General features: G+C 42.5%; 1 protein-coding gene across 2 annotated transcripts in view; it reads right to left on the bottom strand.

The window, feature by feature from the left end:
- Positions 1–18,432, bottom strand: part of LOC109311630 (structural maintenance of chromosomes protein 6-like) — a 70,469-nt gene that overhangs the window by 40,396 nt on the left and 11,641 nt on the right. The window contains exons 4-16 of one of the 2 annotated variants that reach the window (XM_019537371.1): positions 17,132–17,237; positions 16,605–16,741; positions 14,997–15,058; positions 12,160–12,240; positions 10,522–10,623; positions 10,186–10,305; positions 9,975–10,073; positions 9,161–9,307; positions 7,973–8,061; positions 4,470–4,640; positions 2,341–2,519; positions 1,825–2,026; positions 1,559–1,673 (exon numbers count right to left, since the gene is read on the bottom strand). In XM_019537371.1, the coding sequence (XP_019392916.1) occupies positions 1,559–1,673; positions 1,825–2,026; positions 2,341–2,519; positions 4,470–4,640; positions 7,973–8,061; positions 9,161–9,307; positions 9,975–10,073; positions 10,186–10,305; positions 10,522–10,623; positions 12,160–12,240; positions 14,997–15,058; positions 16,605–16,741; positions 17,132–17,237 (1,610 nt within the window). The remainder of the gene's footprint in view (positions 1–1,558; positions 1,674–1,824; positions 2,027–2,340; positions 2,520–4,469; positions 4,641–7,972; positions 8,062–9,160; positions 9,308–9,974; positions 10,074–10,185; positions 10,306–10,521; positions 10,624–12,159; positions 12,241–14,996; positions 15,059–16,604; positions 16,742–17,131; positions 17,238–18,432) is intronic. The other variant, XM_019537372.1, reaches the window with a different exon arrangement.

Raw genomic sequence — 18,432 nt, 5'->3', positions numbered from 1 at the left:
GTAATGTAGGCCCAGCACTCTTTCCTGCTTATGCAGGGGGTCGGACTCGATGATCTATTGAGGTCCCTTCCGACCCTAGTATCTATGAATCTATGAATCTATGCACAGTAAATCATCTACACAAGATGGTTTATTGAGCAGTAGATTAGTTTATTGCGCAGTATAGCATCACATCTACATGTGCTCACATTCACTTTGCAGTAAATCAGTCTCCTGCACAGTTAGCTACTACCTATTCATAAATGTTAGGGTCAGAAGGGACCTCAGTAGATCATTACGTCCTATATATAAATATAGGTAGTATTCCCAGCCTCTGCTCACTTATCAGAACAGCCAGTTATGCCTGGCATGGAGCTAACTGCTCTGGGGAGCAAGTGGGGGCTGGGAATCTAGCCCTTGCTTGTCCCCTAGAGCAGCTGGCTCTGCACTGGGAGGAGCTGGCTACTCCAGGGGACAAGGAGGGCTTGATTCCCAGTGCCTCCTCTGCCCTCCCCCTCAGAGCAGGCAGTTCCGTGCCAAGCAGGGCAGCTGCTGGTGAGCCCTGTCACCCCCACCTGGCAGGGGGCTTGCCCACAGCTGCCCCATACCCTGGACAGACCCCAGAAAACACTTCTGCCCAGCAGAGGGACTGCTGGCAGCTGTATCCAGAAATGCTTGGGGCCAGGAAAGCTCTTGCCACTGCATGGGCAGCTGTCTCTTGGTTCCATACACATTAGGTCCCCTCTCAATATGCATGGGGCCAAAAGACAGCTGCCACTGCGGCTGGCAGACCTCTTGGCCCTGTGCCCACTGGGACCACCCCCGTGTCTCTTGTCACACCCCCTGGGCTAGGAGGGCAGGCGGAGCCTGGAGTTCCTCCTAGCTGCTGCAGTGAGGCAGAGCAGGGCAGGACCAGCCCTGTACTGAGCTGCTCCCAAGAGGGAGCACATGTAGATGTGATCCCCCTGAAGGCTTACTGCGCAGTAAAAACCTACTTCAAATTAATATCACATGTAGATGTGCCCATTTACTGGTATAGCAGACTTTATTTCAAACTAATTTTCACAGATGCACCTACTTCAATATCTGCATTTTTTTACCATTATCTACTGCAGCGATAGCAAACATTACTCTGCAGGCCGGATCCAACTCACAGTGGCATGTCATCCAAACCCAGGGCTCCTGCAGGGGCCAGGAATTTGGAAGCAGGGTGAGAAGGGCAGCGCCTGCTGCCAGATTCTGGGGACAGATCCTCTTTGGGGATTTTTTTCAGTGCAGAAGGGTGAGTGATGGTTGTGCTAATTCCCATGCTTCTCCAAGCTAACACAGTGGCCCATGCACTCACACAGTTAATACTACTGCTGCCAGTCACTCTGTTACCAGAGGTAAATCTGTAGTCCAGATCTGGCCCAGGAGAACAAATGATTCTGCCACCCTGATCTAGTGCTGCAAACAACAACAACATAAAAAGTTGCTTGATCCCTCTTTTTGTTATTTTTAACCATCTTTTGTAATTGTTTCTTTGCAGACAATATCCATTTTAAAATTGAACCAAACACAATGTTGAGTTTAGTCTTACTTTAATTAGTAGGATTGTTTCTATCTTCCGTATGTCAATCAAACAATTGGCAACCACTGCATTATCTATTTCCAAAGCTGTAAGGACTGATGGGAATTCTGAATGATAGACTGCCCTAAAAAAAGGGAAAAAAGACACAAATTGTACATGCACGGCCAGTTATAAAAATCCAGTGATCTTATCTTAGAAGATGCACTGCATATTGCTGTAAAGTCAAGTGGATTAGGGTGCAGAACCAACAGTTAAATACCATACTTAAAGCTCACCTCTGCGTAACCTCATAAATTTCATCCCGAAATCTATTTACAATTATTTGTGGCCGAATCCCAGATGCATAATATCTTGACATCAAGGTTAAAAGTGTTCTCTCATCGTTATGATTATCACAACAAAATGCCAGAAGCAGATTCTTTAAACAAGATTCAACAGCCAGAGCAAGTTCAGCATCTTTGAGACGAATGAAAACACCTAAGGATATGAAACAATGAAATCACATCAAATTAGAAAACTTACTGATACCAAGTCCAGGCTCATAACTATTAGTATCTGAAAACATTTATGTTAAACTAGCAGGACTGGTAGATACTGGTTCAATGACTGCTTCTATAAAGTGTAACAAAGGGACAATTAATGGGCTAGGCATTCCTACCTTAGGAGTAGAAAATGCAAAACCAAAAAGCATTGTACACCTTACTAACAAATCTTGTTCAATAAAGTCCCCGGTTCATGTCAGAAGGTAAGCACAGGGACTCTGGTGGCAAACTTTTTAAAGTGGTCCTTACCTACAGGTCCAACAGGTTTACGTTTAAAATGCCCTTGTCTGTTGGCTTCTTCAATTGCTTCAAGGAGGACTGGCATTTGTTGCCCAAATCTCTTCAACCGATTTGTTTTACTCTCTTGCAGCTCCCTCAGCTCTCTCTGCTTGGCATGCACTGCTTGTCTCATTTTATCTTCTTCTTTCCTGAGAAGAAAAGTGACGGCTGAGCAATCCTGTAATAGCTTATCTTGTCTTTAATTAAGTAAACAACTTTTCAGAAAAATCTCATCTCTCAAAAGTTACAGTAATGAAGATCTGACAATGTCACGGTAAAATTCATTTCAATTGGAAAGTGACTTTTAAGCTTCAAGAAATGTAAGGGACAATGGGAGACCACCAAGGACCATCCTCATTTTTGTATCGCATGCTGATTTATACAATAGTGGTATACAAAGAGAAGTAGTACAGTACAAACAGGGGTAACCACAATGCAAGTAGGAAGAAAGATTTCCAACAAAACAACTGTATACTTTTTGAAGTTATATTAAAAATGTGTTAAATTTTAACTGTTAGGTATAAATATGTACAAAGTAGAGAGAGTAACATTAAGGCAGATTTAGAAAGCAAAGTGCAAGCTAGAATATTTAACATACACTGCCCTACAAATGAAATGAAGAGACCTATAAACATGGCTTGGTCATTTATCACATGGGTCTGGCCATGTACAGTCTACACAGACAAGTATTAGCATATCAGTAGAATCCAAATTATGCCACAGTAATTGCATTTGGTGGTAATTATGGTAAATAGTGCCTCCCAGAAACAAACTATTCTAAAAGCAGCAGCAGAAATAGTACTAATGTTAAGTTGCTCAAAACTAACAACAGGCTGCATAAGTAATACTAGGGGTACATCAATAAAGATTTTTGGGATGATACTGATGGCTGCTTATTAATGAACCATAATGTCAATTTTTCTTTTATTAGTGCCGATACTAAATCAAGCAATGTACTGCTGCACTTTTAAGTAATACACCAGCAGCAAGCAGCATCAATTGTTAAATCTCTACCTACATTACATCACCACCATTGCCCATCAGTAGGTCCAGCTGCCAATTTCTGTTTTAGAAATCCAATTCTATATAAAATCCTCCTGCTATTGCTGAAGAAGAGGAGTTGGCTATGACATGGGCATCCAGTAATAATCCCTCCATAATACCAACTACAGTAAATCCTCCCCGGGGGGCCAGCAGGGTGGAGCCCAGCATCCAGCCCTGCGCCCCCACTCCCCACCCCATCCAGCCTCAGCCCACCCCATACAGGCTCGACCATGTTCCGCCCCCTGATCTCACTTCCCCCCAGCAGTTTGCATCCGGGGCTTCTCCCCCTCACCCAACCCTATTTCCTCACCTCCTCGCGCCACCGCTTCCTCCACAGAGGGGGCAGCGGCCGTGCTGAGACAGCCAATCATAGTGTGAATAAAGTGTTATGGACAGACAGACTAACTAAGGCTTTTATAATAGAATAATCCAACTTTTAACAGCAGTAGCTTCTTCTGCATCCAGCTGGCTGGCCAGAAATTCCAGTTAATAGAGTGTGCCGGTTACTAAAATCCCAGTTAAAATGGCTTTTACTGTACCTTCTAAAAATGAAACCTACAGCTATCTCTGACTTGTGAATAATATGTATTACATTTATATCAAACAACAAGAATGTACTTTTTGTAGAAAACAATGATTAAATCAAGGCTTCCTGACCAGTGATCCTGTTATTAACCCCATACGTCAACTCCTATATGTCACAGAATGCATTACTACAGGTCGTCTTACTAGATGCTTAGAAAAGGAAAATTCATTTCTAAATTAACAGTTACCACTGTACAAATGTGTCTATTTTTTGGTGGAGAATTAATCATAGGGCCTACAATCAGATTATAATTGTAGTTTTTAATTAGGTGTAGAGAGATCCCCAAGATAATCTTACAGAAAATATATACTCTTATACTAAATTAATGTATCTTAAGAAATGTAAAACTACAGTGTAAATTGAAACTCAATGCTCCAGGGAATGCTAGGAAAATACAGCCAACATAAATGATCAAGCGCCATTTGCGATAAAGTTAGAGAGTCATGTTTAAATGAAAAATTTAACTTACTTTAGTTTGGCATATTCGTCCTTGTACTTATATATAGCCTGCTGAATCAGATCCAGTAGTTTACTAACCATGACCTCTTGATCACACAATGTCTTTAACTGTTCTTTGAAGTGGGTGATTTTTCTCTGTTTTTCCAACTTCTCAACTTCCGAAATCTGCTCAGCACTAACACTATAAATTACAATTTAGTATTTTTAAAACATGAAGTACAAATGACAGAGAAAACCAGAAATTAAAAACATTGTATAATTCTCTGAGACGTACTATTATTGTGCAAGCTTTATTAAGCAACAAAATTGGGGTGCACCAATAAATATTTTTTTCATCGATACCAATGGCCAATTATTAACCAGCCATATTGGCTGATACTAATCTAATAGTCGATATGCTGCCTGGCAGCTTGGAGGGCAGCCTCCTGTCGGTAAGTCTGTGGGAGGAAGGAGGGTGGAGGGGGCAGATCAAGACCCCCATGTTGAGGGAAGGAGTGGGACAGGGGTAGGGGCAGGCACTGTCCACCCAGGGGCAGGCTGTGGGACGGTTTGTCCAGGGGGCGCAGCATGGCTCCCTGCCACTGCGTGTACCCCTGGGGGAAGCATGAGAGGAATGTGCCCCCCTGGATTTGTATTAGGGATGAGGGCAGGCTGCCTGCTGTGGGCTCAGGGCCAGGGCAGGTTGCAGTGGTGGTAGGAAGGGTGGCTGTGGGGTGGGCTACAGCCAATGCACCCTGTAGCCACTCCTCCCAGAGACACCGCCACCTGCCCAACCCCCGCCTACCCTAAGCGCAGCCCCAGCCCAATGCTCCCTCTCGCCAGCACAGCCCCTAGCTCAAGCAAGCAGCAGGGAGCCCACCCCCACCCTGTGCACAAATCTGGGGGGCACATGCCCTCCATGCCTCCCCTCGGAGTGCATACAACCTTAATTATTTCCAAGGGGCTAAAAAGCAAGCTGCAGAAGTGTGGCTAAAGCAGAAGGCCCCACAGTCTTTCTGAGTCACAGCAACATAAATCTTTACAGACATTACAACTAGTCTGGTCAACAAAGTGAAAAAAGCAAGTGACATATCGATCTAACCAGTGTTAAACTAATCTAATCTAATCTAATTAGAGCAAAAGAGTTTACCTGTTGGCCTTAAAATAGATAATACAAAAATACTATATTATAGTTTTGATTTAAAACTGTTATTTGCTGCAGCTGATGTAACCAAACATTTCCTGTAATACAGGCTTGTCCAACATACAGCTGGCGGGTCGCCACGTGGCCCGCCAAGGCATTTTCTGTGGCCTGCGGTGCTGTGACGGGAAACGAAAGTAAACACAGTTTACTTTCATTCCTGCCCCTTGTCCCTCCCCCAGCCCCTCAGCAGCTTCCTAATGGCTGCTGAAGGGCTGGGGAAATGACAAGGTTCCCACACGCACCGCGTCAGCTTGACATTGCGGACGTGGTGCGTGTGGGAAGACGAGTGCAGACCCAGCCCACCTCCTCCCATCCCCAGCAGCACGTGGGGAAGCCACCGCTTCCCAGCCCGAGCAACTCACTGCCCCTCACCCGCAGGCAAGAGGCAGCCTGGCTTGGCCACCCGGCCCCAGGTTGCTGGCGGAGGCAGAGGGGTGCAAGCAGGTACCTCCTTCTGCTGGGCTGTCAGCATTGGCCATGCCGCATGGGGCGGCCTCGGGCTCGGGCGGAGCCTGCACTCGCTGCGCCCCGAGGTGCTGCCGGGCCCCAGCTCTGGCTCCCTCCAGCCCTGTGCGGTGATGCAGACCCGCAGAGGTGGCACGGTGGCCAGGCTCGCCCTCGCCGTCTGCCTTTGCCACCTCCTGCCTGGCCGGGGCGCCACAAGTAGGGCCAGGCTGGAAACATGGCGCCTCTCCTAGGCCGGGCCGGTGATTGTGGGCTCCCGGCACCTGTGTGTGTGGGGGGGGGTCCCTGACTTTTACAGTCCCAACCCAGTGTCCCTCACTGCTCCTACCTCCAGACCCCAGTGCCCCAGTGTGTGGGGAATGGGGGGCCCCCAAATAGCCCCTTGCAGGCTGGAACTCTGCCAGCCCACAAGAGAAAAGCCACAGTTACATGTTTTTCTCCTTTAAAGGAGAACCCACTTTTAAAGTTTGCTCATGACCCTTTCATATATTCTTGGGACCTTCATTGGTGTCAAAGGTCATGTGACATCACTTCCTGATGTGATAACCACGTCCTGTGAGGGCTTTGAATATGGCTCGCCGGCCACTGGGTGATAAAAAGTTTGCGATCTGGTCCCACATTCAAAAGGGTTGGACACCCCTGCTGTAATAGATACATGAAGTAATTAAATAAAATGTAAGCAGTCTTGTCAGTGAACATGATAAAAGAAGGAGAGGCCTGGTGGCAGGGAACATTCCAAGATGGTAAAGTCAAGAGATAAGAAATCCTTCCTACAAAAAATTGCAGTTTTTTCAGATTAACACTTTCCAATTAACACCTAATTAACACTTTTCAAGACCATATGAAAACTGATTCGGTCAAGTCACCAACGTCTCAGTAGAACAAAGAAATTCAATCCATACGCCATATCTGTTCATAGCTTACTCTAAGAAACATTCTGTTTGAGTAAATCATGTATAGATACAGGGTATAGACTAAAGTAAACATTTGAGCAAAACCAAAATAAACCACTGCCGGTCTGCATGCCACTCTCCTGAGTCTCCCTGAAAGGGAGGTGAGACTCTATATTATGATGTCATGAGTAGCCAGATACTGGGATAACTATATACTTTCAAGGTGCAGTAAGAGGGTAGGCTATGGAACTAATCTCCTCCCTCTTATGAGAAGTCAACCCAAACACATGTAGTCTAGACAACAACATTATTCAACAGAAAATTGGCTAGACTATGATACTTTCTACCTGTATGGAAGATCCAAGTGAAAGGGACACACATTGATTATAACAAATTACCCCAAACAAAATTAAACGTCACTAAAATAAAGACAAAAAAAGAAAGCAAGTTGATAATTGAATGAGCAGATGTAGTGTTGTAATACTACGTATATAAGTTCTACATAAAAGGTTGCTCCAGTTAATATTTTCTGTATTCAGCAAATCCCCCACAAAAAGAGAAGCAGCCGCTTATCTTTTTTACCACAGAACCTGATTAAGATTTTTCATTGTGTTTGTATGTCCTAAACACATTCCTTGCTCCTCAATCCATTGGCATAATTTAGCAATGTTCAGTTAGAACATCAGCATTTCAGAAAATAAATTTTATTAAAAAGTTGCTTTTGTTTTGTCCAATCAATCATCAATCAATCACTCAATACAAACAGTCCTTCAGTTACAGAAAGAAGTAGTTTTGCCAGATGTCTTTAAAGTGATAGAGCCTGGGAATTACTCACTCAACCTGACATTGCTCAAATGACTAAATTCTTGCGCTACAGGCAATTTTCTCATCCAAATCAGAAAAGCTCATTCACTCCATAATACATCTTACATTATAATTATACATCCCTATATATTAAATTATAACATTTACCTATTTTTCAGTTCTTCAATCCGTTTGTGTAATTGTACAGCATCTTTTTCCATGTGCTTTAATTCACTTTTTGAGCGATTATAAAGTGCCTATGAAGAAAATGAGACAGATAGTTTATTCATTCTTATTTCGGTTGGCTTGTGTGGTCTTCACAAAACAAAATTTATACCTGCATTATTTTGACAGGTCAGCTATCTCTGATGAATGTTCTTTCACAATATTTCACAATATTTCAAAAGAAGATCAATGCTTTAGTTTCAAATCAGTTCTTTTTCTAATTATGTAATTATATTAATGTGACCCTAATAAATGTTTAGTACAGGCAGAAAATTTTGCACTAACTGACTTTTATTTCACTAAACCTCTGCACAAGATGCAGGAGTCCATCTAGGTCAGGGGTGGACAATTATTTGGGTTGGACAGCCATTTAATAAGTTTTGGTGATCTGTTGAGGGCTGTGTGTGTGTACATATGCTCACTCACTCCCACTCTCACACACAAGCTCCCTGCAGCCAGACTAAGGCTAGCGCCAGAGCAGCAGCAGGAACATGAGCCCACCTGGGGCTGTAGCATCTTATCTCTGCTCCTCCCTGTGCCCCACCACCACACTACTCAACTTGGCTGACACCAGCAGGCAGGAACGGGGTTGAGAGCTGCACTGTGTCAGGAGTGGGAGTTTGGTGTTTGTAGCCCTGCAGAGCTAGACTGTGTGGGGATGGGGTCAAATGCCTCTACCTCTTGCAACCCCATCCCCACTGTGCAGACCCTGTCTGGGGGGACTAGGGTGGGTGACTCAGTTCACCCCCCTGCCTGCCCCTGTTTCTTGGCGGCCGAGCGAGGCACTAGCTTCTGCTGGGGCAGCGGGGAACATGGTGTGGAAGCAGCCTCGCCTGCCCACCCAGCACCACAGAGTTGTACTTCATCTCTCAGGCTGCCATGCAGTCAGGGCTGTTTCACCCAGCATTCCCTGCCATGCCAGTAAACGCCAGAGAGAGAGCTGCCACCCATGGCCCACCAATTGATTCTATATGGCCCATGGGTGGATGGCGGCTCTGGCTCCAGCCTCTGCTGGCACCATGGGCTGGACAGCATCAATTGGTGGGCTAGATGTGGCACATGGATAGATTTCTAGGTAGATTTCAGAATTGGGGCTATCATTAAAGGCTCCGGAAGCTTTTTTCAACCAACCTCAGCTTCGTTGTGTGCTTTTCTTTTTGCTTCCACATCTTCTTTCAAAGAAATACACTGAGGCTTTAATGCTTGTGTTTCTTCACTTATCTTTTCTAATTTATCTCTAATGACCTCATACTTTTTCTCTGCTTCATTTACTTTGACCTTTAAAGCAAAATAGAGAACAAATTTGTTAAGAACTAAATGTGATCGTTATCCAAAAGCTGTTTGTTGGATTATGCAAAAAGGGTCCTCTCTGACCCCCTTAGGATGGGGCACATGACTCTGAGAGATACCTGTCCTGGGCATCTCATCAGTTTCTTGAAATGAACACTCTTTCAGTGGGAAGCTTTCTGAAAAATGGGACAAAAACATTCACTTGAAAAAAATAACAGGACAACCAGGGCAAGAATTTAAAAGTGGACTGTCCCAGTAAACATGGAACATGGATCACCCTATCAACAGTTTATTCCATATTACCTGACCATCACAGCTCACAAATTTTTGTAGCGCATAAGGGGAAAAAAATCCCTCTGACGCTGCAATGACAGAAAATGAATGAACATCCCCTCTTAAGAGCTAGTCTCCACTGAACAGTATTGAAACACACTGGAAAAACAGTGCAAAGATCATTAACTTGACCATGGTTCAGGCTCCTAATGAACAGTGAAAAATGGCATTAGTGTTTTTCCACTTAGGCTGTACCATAAAAATACAGATGTTTGATATTCTAATTACCCAAGGAGAATTACAGGTTCAATACATTTCACTGATCCACTATGACAAAAGATAACTATAATCAACATGGGGCTTAAAAGACAAACATATCTACCTGCCATTCATTTAGCTTCTGGACACACCTGTCATGACGTCCTTCTTCAATGCTAATACCATCTTTGATTGTTTTGATTGCTTTTTCTGCTTCACTGACCTAAAACATGGAAGTCTATATCATACTGTTCAAGGTAACTTGAAAACCTTGAAAAATGAAGCAAACTTGAAAATAAATACATTCGGGAAGCAAATATCATATCAAAAGTTACCTGTGCCCATGCCATCTTATGTTTCAACTTTTCTAGATTGTTTTGCATTTCATTCACAAAATCAGTACTCTTGTATCGTTCCTTTTTTTCCAAATACTGCCCCTTAAGTTCTTGAAGAAGCTAAAAAAAGTAAAGGATTAAAATGCTATGGAAAACAAGAGGCTGTAACACAATATTTAGTTTTAGAAAGGATATTTTTTTCAAAAGCTTGAGAGGAAAAGAATCACTTTAATTGATACAGAAAAATCATTTATAGCTTACAGTATCCATTTATTTTTATAGGCTCTTCCAAGCTGTTCTTAAATGTAGGAAACAGTCCCTGTATATGGTAAATACCTCTTCTCCTTTTTGTATCTGGAGATTTGTATTTTCTTTGGTCTTCAAGATGTAAAAATAATCATCTTTCATCTGCTGTAGGTGGGTTGCCTTCAAAAAGAACTAAATTGAAGGAAAGAAAGATAAATTTCTGTTTTGGCAGACTATGTAAAATGAATTTTAGAAGTTTGGGTATTTTCAAAATTAACTCAAAAAGCATCCACCTGCTGCTCTGGGAAGCCTGGAGAGTCTTTCAAAAATATTCTAATGGATACAATCAGCTTGATCAAAAACAGAATATCCAGTAGCAAGAATAACAAAAATGTACCAGTTTCCCAAACAATAATGAGTTACCCTTCTATCCATATAAAAATCCATCTTTTCCAACACAAGAATAGTTCATGTGCATTTTGAAGATAATTAATCTCAAGTATCTGAATTTGACAACTTCCAAAATGCTCACCTAAAATACTACTTGTAAACCTGTTTTGAAAACTCCAAATGTAAATATTTTCCACTTTATCCAGAAAACAAATATAACACACAAACACACAGATTATACACAAACACATATATATTTTATACTTGAATGTGTGTGCGCATAGACACATACGCATTCACGAGAACATGCGTGCATGTGTGTGTATCCCTCTTTTTTCTTTTGTAGGATGACCTTTAAGAACCTAACTTTTGTTTCAAAGGGTGAAAACAGATGGCTCCTTTCTGCCACCATAATTTGTTTTTATGGCAGCACGAAGGCTAATCAAACAGATATCCATACCCTTGTTGTGCCACAAAAACACAAAATTTGTGACTGCAACAAAGGTGATAATAGTTTCTGCCACTTTATTGCAGCAGACATCTTAGGTTTATGGCACAAAACCATGGTTAACATGGAGCTGCTTGTGCTCTCCAGCTGCCCCTGACAAGTACTCCCATTGCTTAAAGGACCCAATCCTATACTCCCCAGTAATTCCTGTGCAGGATCAGATCCTTCAAGCCCCAGGAATACCTGTCCTGCTTTCCCTTCTTACAGTGATGAGCCCAGGGCAATCTGTGGCATGTCTGTAAGTAGGGAAAGATGGAGTTCTCCACGTACAGACAAGACACACCTTAGAGAATCTCTGAGGTGCATCTCAAAGCAGGGAAACCTGGGGTTTTCCACTTAGAGATGTGTCCTTGGCAATCTCCAGGGTGTGCCTAGTTGGGGAAAGCTGGGGTTCTGTGCTTAGAGACATGTCATGGGGAGTCTCTGCATGTAGAGAAAGCTGGGCTTCTGCAAACATGTGCCTGCTGGAATCTCCAAGGCATGTCTCTAAATGGAGAAATCCAGGGTTCTCCACTTAAGTAGATCTGTCCCAAAGACTGCCCGAGACATGCCTCTGCAAGCAGGAAACCCCAGTTTTCCACATTTACAAAGACAGAATCTCCAAGGCACTGTAACCAAGGAACATGGCATTCACTGTTGCTCAGGACTGAGCCCCTGCCCGATGTGGGATAATGGGTGATGCGTCTTGCCCAGTGAAGTGGAACAGCTGTAGCAGGACACATCCAGCCACAGCAGATATGCTTCATTTGGCAATGTCTATTTATACCCAGTGTTAAAGAAATTATTTAACAATAATTATATTTTATTTAAATGAAAGTGATTCTGATTACCTTGTATTTGGCACCTTCATTTTTAGATTGCAAGAACTGCTTACTCATCTCTTGGGTTAAAATACATACAGGGTTATCTACCTGTAACAACAGAATGTTTTTAGTTTGAAATGACTATAAATAAATATTGAGTATTTCTGAAAGTTAGCACATTCACAGAAATGGAAAATCAAATTCCCATTTTTCCTCCACTTTCTTCTATCAAAAGTGACTCAGCCATGATCTGAAGGAACAGGCCACAAACAAAGCTAAAACAACCCAGTCTTCCTGTCCCCTGAACACTAAGGACACTGACACACATGCAAAGAGCCTGGTTCAACACGCTGGTTGGAGCAGACTTAATTAATTAAGTCTACTGGAGCACGTAAATTGACGCGCTCTGACAGCCTCATGCATCACATGTATCAGTGGTGCAGCACGCCTCCGTGCTGAGAAAATGGTGGCAGTATGCTTTGAACTAAAAAACATTTGATGTGCTTTAATTCAAAGCCCACTGACTCCATTTCCTTAGTGCGGAGGTGCACTGTGCCGCTGATACATATGCTCCTGACATAGTGACGTGTACTTTTAATTAGTGTGGCTCACTAATCAAAAGTGCTCGGCCCCATGTCGGAAATGCATGTAAAAATGCCCCAAGAAAATACACGCTGTGACAAGCAAGGGCACCTTACATGGGTGTTTTCAGACAAACAATTGGCTGCTAGGAAGTTACTTGTTTATTTAGAGAGTAATTTTACTTTAACTAGATCAGTGAATAGAAGTAAACATTTTTTTTCACTGTGTCTCAATCATTGCACACAAGAAAACTGAGACAGAAGACTCAATTTAACAAGTCATCTTTTACAAGACAAACTCTCTTGGGTACACCTTAACAGACTCTGAACCAGCTATGACCATTTCCTCCATATTACAGGGTCGGGCAATTATTTTACACGGAGGGCCTCTTACTGAATTTTGGCAAGCCATTGAGGGCCACATGACAGGCAGCCAGAGGCAGATAAATATTAATTTTCTAAATATTTCAGGGGTCCTGCAGGCCAGATTGAACGGCCAGATTGAACGGCCTCGTGGGCCGCATGCAGCCTGCGGGCTACATTTTGCCCACCCCTGCTTGATAACATGCATCAAACAAACCTGACATGATCAAGGGGCAACAGGGCAGGCCCTACAAGGAGAGGTTATGGGACGTGAACCTGTTCAGCCTCCACAAGAGGAGGCTGAAGGGAGATCTAGTGGCTTGTTACAGACTAGTCAGGGGGGGCCAGCAGGCATTGGGGGAGTCCCTATTCCCCCGAGCACTGCCAGGAGTGACTAGAAATAATAGTCACAAGCTGGCAGAGGGTAGATTCAGAATAGACACCAGGAGGCGATACTTCACTGTCAGGGCAGCTAGGATCAGGAACCAACTTCCAAACAAAGTGGTGCTGGCTCCTACCCTGGGGGTCTTTAAGACAAGGCTAGACAATCACCTTGCTGGGGTCATTTGACCCCAGTACTTTTTCCTGCCATGGCAGGGGGTCGGACTTGATGATCTGTTCACGTCCCTTCCGACCCTACTAACTATGAAGTGCCAATCATGAATGTGGCACCCCCTCACAGACCACAAACCACATACAGAATATATCCTATCTTCCACTGCCCTGGTAACTTCAATGCATTCGACAACCCATCTTGATCCTGGCTTAGCTACGTCCAATGTGAAATATGACTGGCACACTGTTTTTGTCATACAAGAGAAAAATCTAATATAATCACATCTGCATATACCATATTTTCTCACATACCATCTGCCCCCAAATACGACATATGTGTTTTGGGAAGAAGAATGCAGAGAATCCAAGAATGCACAGAACGAATTAAAAAAGATTTTTCCAGAGTTATGGTCACATAGAGTCTAATATTCAGCTCACTCGCCCTCCTTTTTCTGCTTAGGTAAGAGTTACAGTTTTAACTCCTTCACAAATGAATTGTTGGCAGCTCCTGGCTGCATAGCTAAAAACTGAACACTAGCTGCTGCTGAAGACTGGATTCCATGGGCAGATCCAGGATTTTAAAAAGAGCTAAAAACAGTCTGCAGAGCTGTGAAACAGAAGAGATACCAGGAGTATCTAAACTATAAATTCTTTGGTGCAATTACTGAAAAAAAGGATTAGTTGATTAGTGGAACTTGAAAACCATTAAAAAGGAAAGTGGGTTGTTAACACCTGTTGAGTGAAGAGGTATAAGCAAGAATCAAGTAGCTTATAATAAGTCATGATATCAATTGATTTCCTCAGTATTGCTTTGACAGAAATGCCATTGCCGCAATTCTGGGTAGGAAATTAACTTTCCCACTTAAGATACACACCCCAATTTTGGAAGACTATTTTGTGAGAAAAGGGTGTCCATGGTATTCAAGTAAATATGGTATATAAACTAACCAAGTTGATGATCTATTTGAGGCTGAAAAACATAAGCTTCAAGTTTAGAAAGAAAAGACCCAAACAAGCAAACTAGAGAAGTCCAAAGCCAAGCTGGGAATTCTTAGAAGAGGTTATATGACTCCCAGCTCCTAGCTCACAGGCAGTGTGTTTATGTCTGCAGCCTCCATGACAGAAATATTCTGAAGAATACAGCTTGTCTAGTTTCTTTTAAAATGCATTTTAACCATCAGGTCTGTGAAGATAATCTTCCTGAAGTAAAGTGTAGCAACATTATAAGTGTAAGAGAATTAATGGAAGAGGTGTGAACTGCCATTGTTTATCAAAGTTGGGTCTGTTTTTTCATTAACTATAAACACAGACTACACATATTTACAAACCCTAAATTATTTAAAACTCAGCCTTTTCAGCACTTACCTGTATATTAAAATGATCCAATACTGCTACAAGTTCTTCTTTCTTAGAAGAAATCAAGGTCCCTGAAAGCAATAAAAAGGTTAACCTCCCACCCTGAAAAATTCCACAGCTCATTTCCAAAATGGTAACAAGTATAAAAGTGTCCAAGCTTACTACACAACTCACTGGGCATGTCTACACATGACACCAAGGTGATGTAGCGTCAGCAGGTGAAAACCATGATGCTGTGGCTATGTCACTATAGCGCACTGGTCACTAACCAGTTGATCTCAGTCTATCGGAGGCTCCATGTCTGGGAGTGGCAGGACACATGTGGCTGGGCTGAGCCATGCCCCCTGCTGCCCGGGCTGGGCAGGGTGAGCGGGGTCAAAATCCAGGCGATTTGTCAGGGGGGCAGTAGATCCTGGGGTGTCAAAAAGTGATCTTCACCATAAAGAGGTTGGAGACCACTGCTGTAGCGACATGCTCCCTCACTATAGTACATTGCTACAGTGAGATTTTAACAGCTAAATATAACCGTGTGCTGTGTGGACAGCGCACTATGGGCTGTTACTGCGCCGTCATTTAATACTTCCAAAATGAAGCGGTTAACAACGGTGCCGTGGGGCATGGGTAGGCATGCCCACCGTTCCTAATTTTATGTAGGAATATGACAAATATTTTGAGAATACTATTTCTTGCAAATTCTTTACACGCAAATGTGTAGCCTGAAAGACAATAAACTTTACTACTAAACACTGTATTGACTTGTATAATACTTGCAGTCCTGAATATCCCTTCAGAAGCTTAAAAAATGAATTATATGTAAAATGCCTTCACCCAACTTTTGGAAATAACAAATTTAAAAACTATTACTTTTACAAGATACGAGTTGTTGAAAAAAAGAACACACCTACATGTGAAATGCCTTCTACATTGTACATTAGTTCCCCTCTACATTTTGCCTAGTCTGAAAGATTGTACAAACTGGGGAAAAAAGGGATGGGCATTCAAATACAGAATTACAACATTAATTTAGCACTAATATTTCCTCAGCCTTGTTCTAGGGTCCATACAATTTCCTCACCTTAAGTTTTTAATGACAAAATTTCAGGAAAAAAGTGTGGCTATTATATAAGAAAATATAGTTTTTAAGTACAGAAATAGCATATTATTGTTAATTTATTTAGTTGATCAACCATTTCCCACATTCAGAGTCATCTTAAAGAAACACATTCTCTTTAGTCTTGAATTTTCACCGATTTAAGGCAGGGGTGTCAAACTTAAGGTAGCCAGGCTGGATTCAGCCCACAGAGCCTGGGGCTTGCAGAGAAGCCAGGGCTAGCAGGCCTGCTGCCAAACACCAGAGCATGAAGCCTCACTGGGGACATTTGTCAGCAGGACGGTAGAAGGGAGAATTGGGGTGACAGCAACAATTGTTGTATTAATCCCCAGTATTTCCCAATGCTGCCAATTACCTCCACCACATCTGGATCCACCCAAAAGAAATCCCATGTTCCAGATCCATGACTTTGTCACCCTGACTCTTTCCAAACTTAAAAAAAATTAAAAGGGATGAAATATGCTTAAAGCTCTAAATACATAATGTGAATTAAAGTATCACCAAACCTGATTTGCTTTTCATTTTATAACTACGACTGCCATCTGTGCTAATACGCTGATTCACAATAATAGAGTCACCATAAGCTTCTGGTTTAAAGGCTTCTCTGCCTCGGTTTCGTAATGTTATTGAAATATCTGCAGAACTTCAAACAAAAAGTGTAAGTTAATTCACTGTTAATTTTAGAGACACTCAACAGAATAATAAAATGGATTTTCCAACAGTAGATTTTCAAATCTTTAGACTGCAAAATTTGGCCCAAGAAATTTAGTTAGATTCAGCCACTACAGTGGTATTTCTGTTTTTTCCAGAGAAGCTCACAGCTACAAACAAAGCTTTATGCATAGTTCAAAACTGAAATGCACTGAAAGAACTGTCTGCACTAAGTAGAAATCTAAATGCATTAGACATATACTATTATAAGCCCCTGGAACCTAAACTTTGATACAGCATGTTATATGTAAATGGACCCAATTTCTGGTGTTGTCCACCCGCATGATCCTCCCCTCACACATGAACAAAACATTTCACTTACGACTCTCCATCTTTCACAAATACTTTCAGGGAGGATCCCCTGTTAGTTGCAGTAGCTTTCCCACCGAGGCCAACAATAAGAGCTGTTAATACTGCACTCTTCCCACCTGTGAAAGAAAGCACATATTTTATAAATCAATACTGTAATTTCATTAGATTAAAAATACAAGTTACATTTCAACCCAAACCTTACATGTTTAATCTAGACTGGTAAAACTGAAATTACTGTTTAAGAATAAACGTTGTTAAACTACTGTACCAATATTCTCTTTCCAATATTCTCCTAATAATTTTTTTTTCTCTTACAAAAAATAGAATAAAATGAAAAACTGAGCTTGACATATTTAAATTAAAATGTGGAAAATTCTTAATGTTGACCCTGCAACATCAAATTGGGGTTTTTTTTTCCAAATTAGGAAAAAAAGACTGGAAAATTTATTCCCCCTCCCCCACCAAGCCACCTAAAACAATCATCTATAAACCACCAGACCAGGAAGAAGGAGTGGAAGAGCCTTTCTTCAAACAGGTAGCAGAAGTTTCCTGATCACAGGTCCTGGTTCTCATCACCCTGATATCTGCTGGGAGGGCACATTAAGGGGGAGGAGTTTGACATATTTTACAAACTTCTGTAAAGAAGTGGTTTTAGTTCCAGTAATTTTATGGTATGTTACGTAAGACAAGGTGTTGGCAACCTATCATGCCCAGGCCGGACCCACTTTGGGAAGGTCTGACCTTGCTAGGGGCAGCAAGGAAGATTGAGAGGCCAGCTGTACTGAGTCACATGTTACTTTCCCAGCCGGCCTCCCTGCTGCTCTTTCATACCTGTGCTTACCCACATTGTAGAAAGGCCATGTGCAGCAAGGCAAGTGCAAGCAGCTTCACATGGCATGGAGCAGGTACAGAGCTACGCAGCCCACAGCAGTGATATGCAAAACTGTTGCTAACACCTACTTAAGACAATTCTTAAATACCCAGAAAAAAGCTTTGCTTGTATTTAAAAAAATTAACATTTGAGCCTTTTGTGATACCACTATATATAACAAGTCACTGTTTACAAATTAGAGTAAAACAAGATGCCAAGATGAACATCAGCCGGCAGTGTGGGCATGCAGTCAGGAAGGCCAGCCACACCTTGTCATGCATCCACAGAAGCAGGTCCAAGGAGGTGATCCTCCCCCTCTATGTGGCACTGGTCAGGCCGCAGCTGGAGTACTCTGTCCAGTTCTGGGCACTAGACTTCAAGAGGGATGTGGACAATATGGAGAGGGTCCAGAGGAGGGTCACTTGCATGATCAGGGGGCA

Source organism: Crocodylus porosus, unplaced genomic scaffold, assembly GCF_001723895.1.
Source record: "Crocodylus porosus isolate Cpor-Errol unplaced genomic scaffold, CroPor_comp1, whole genome shotgun sequence".
NCBI classification, from domain to species: domain Eukaryota; kingdom Metazoa; phylum Chordata; order Crocodylia; family Crocodylidae; genus Crocodylus; species Crocodylus porosus.
This window is presented reverse-complemented; position numbering and strand designations above follow the sequence as displayed.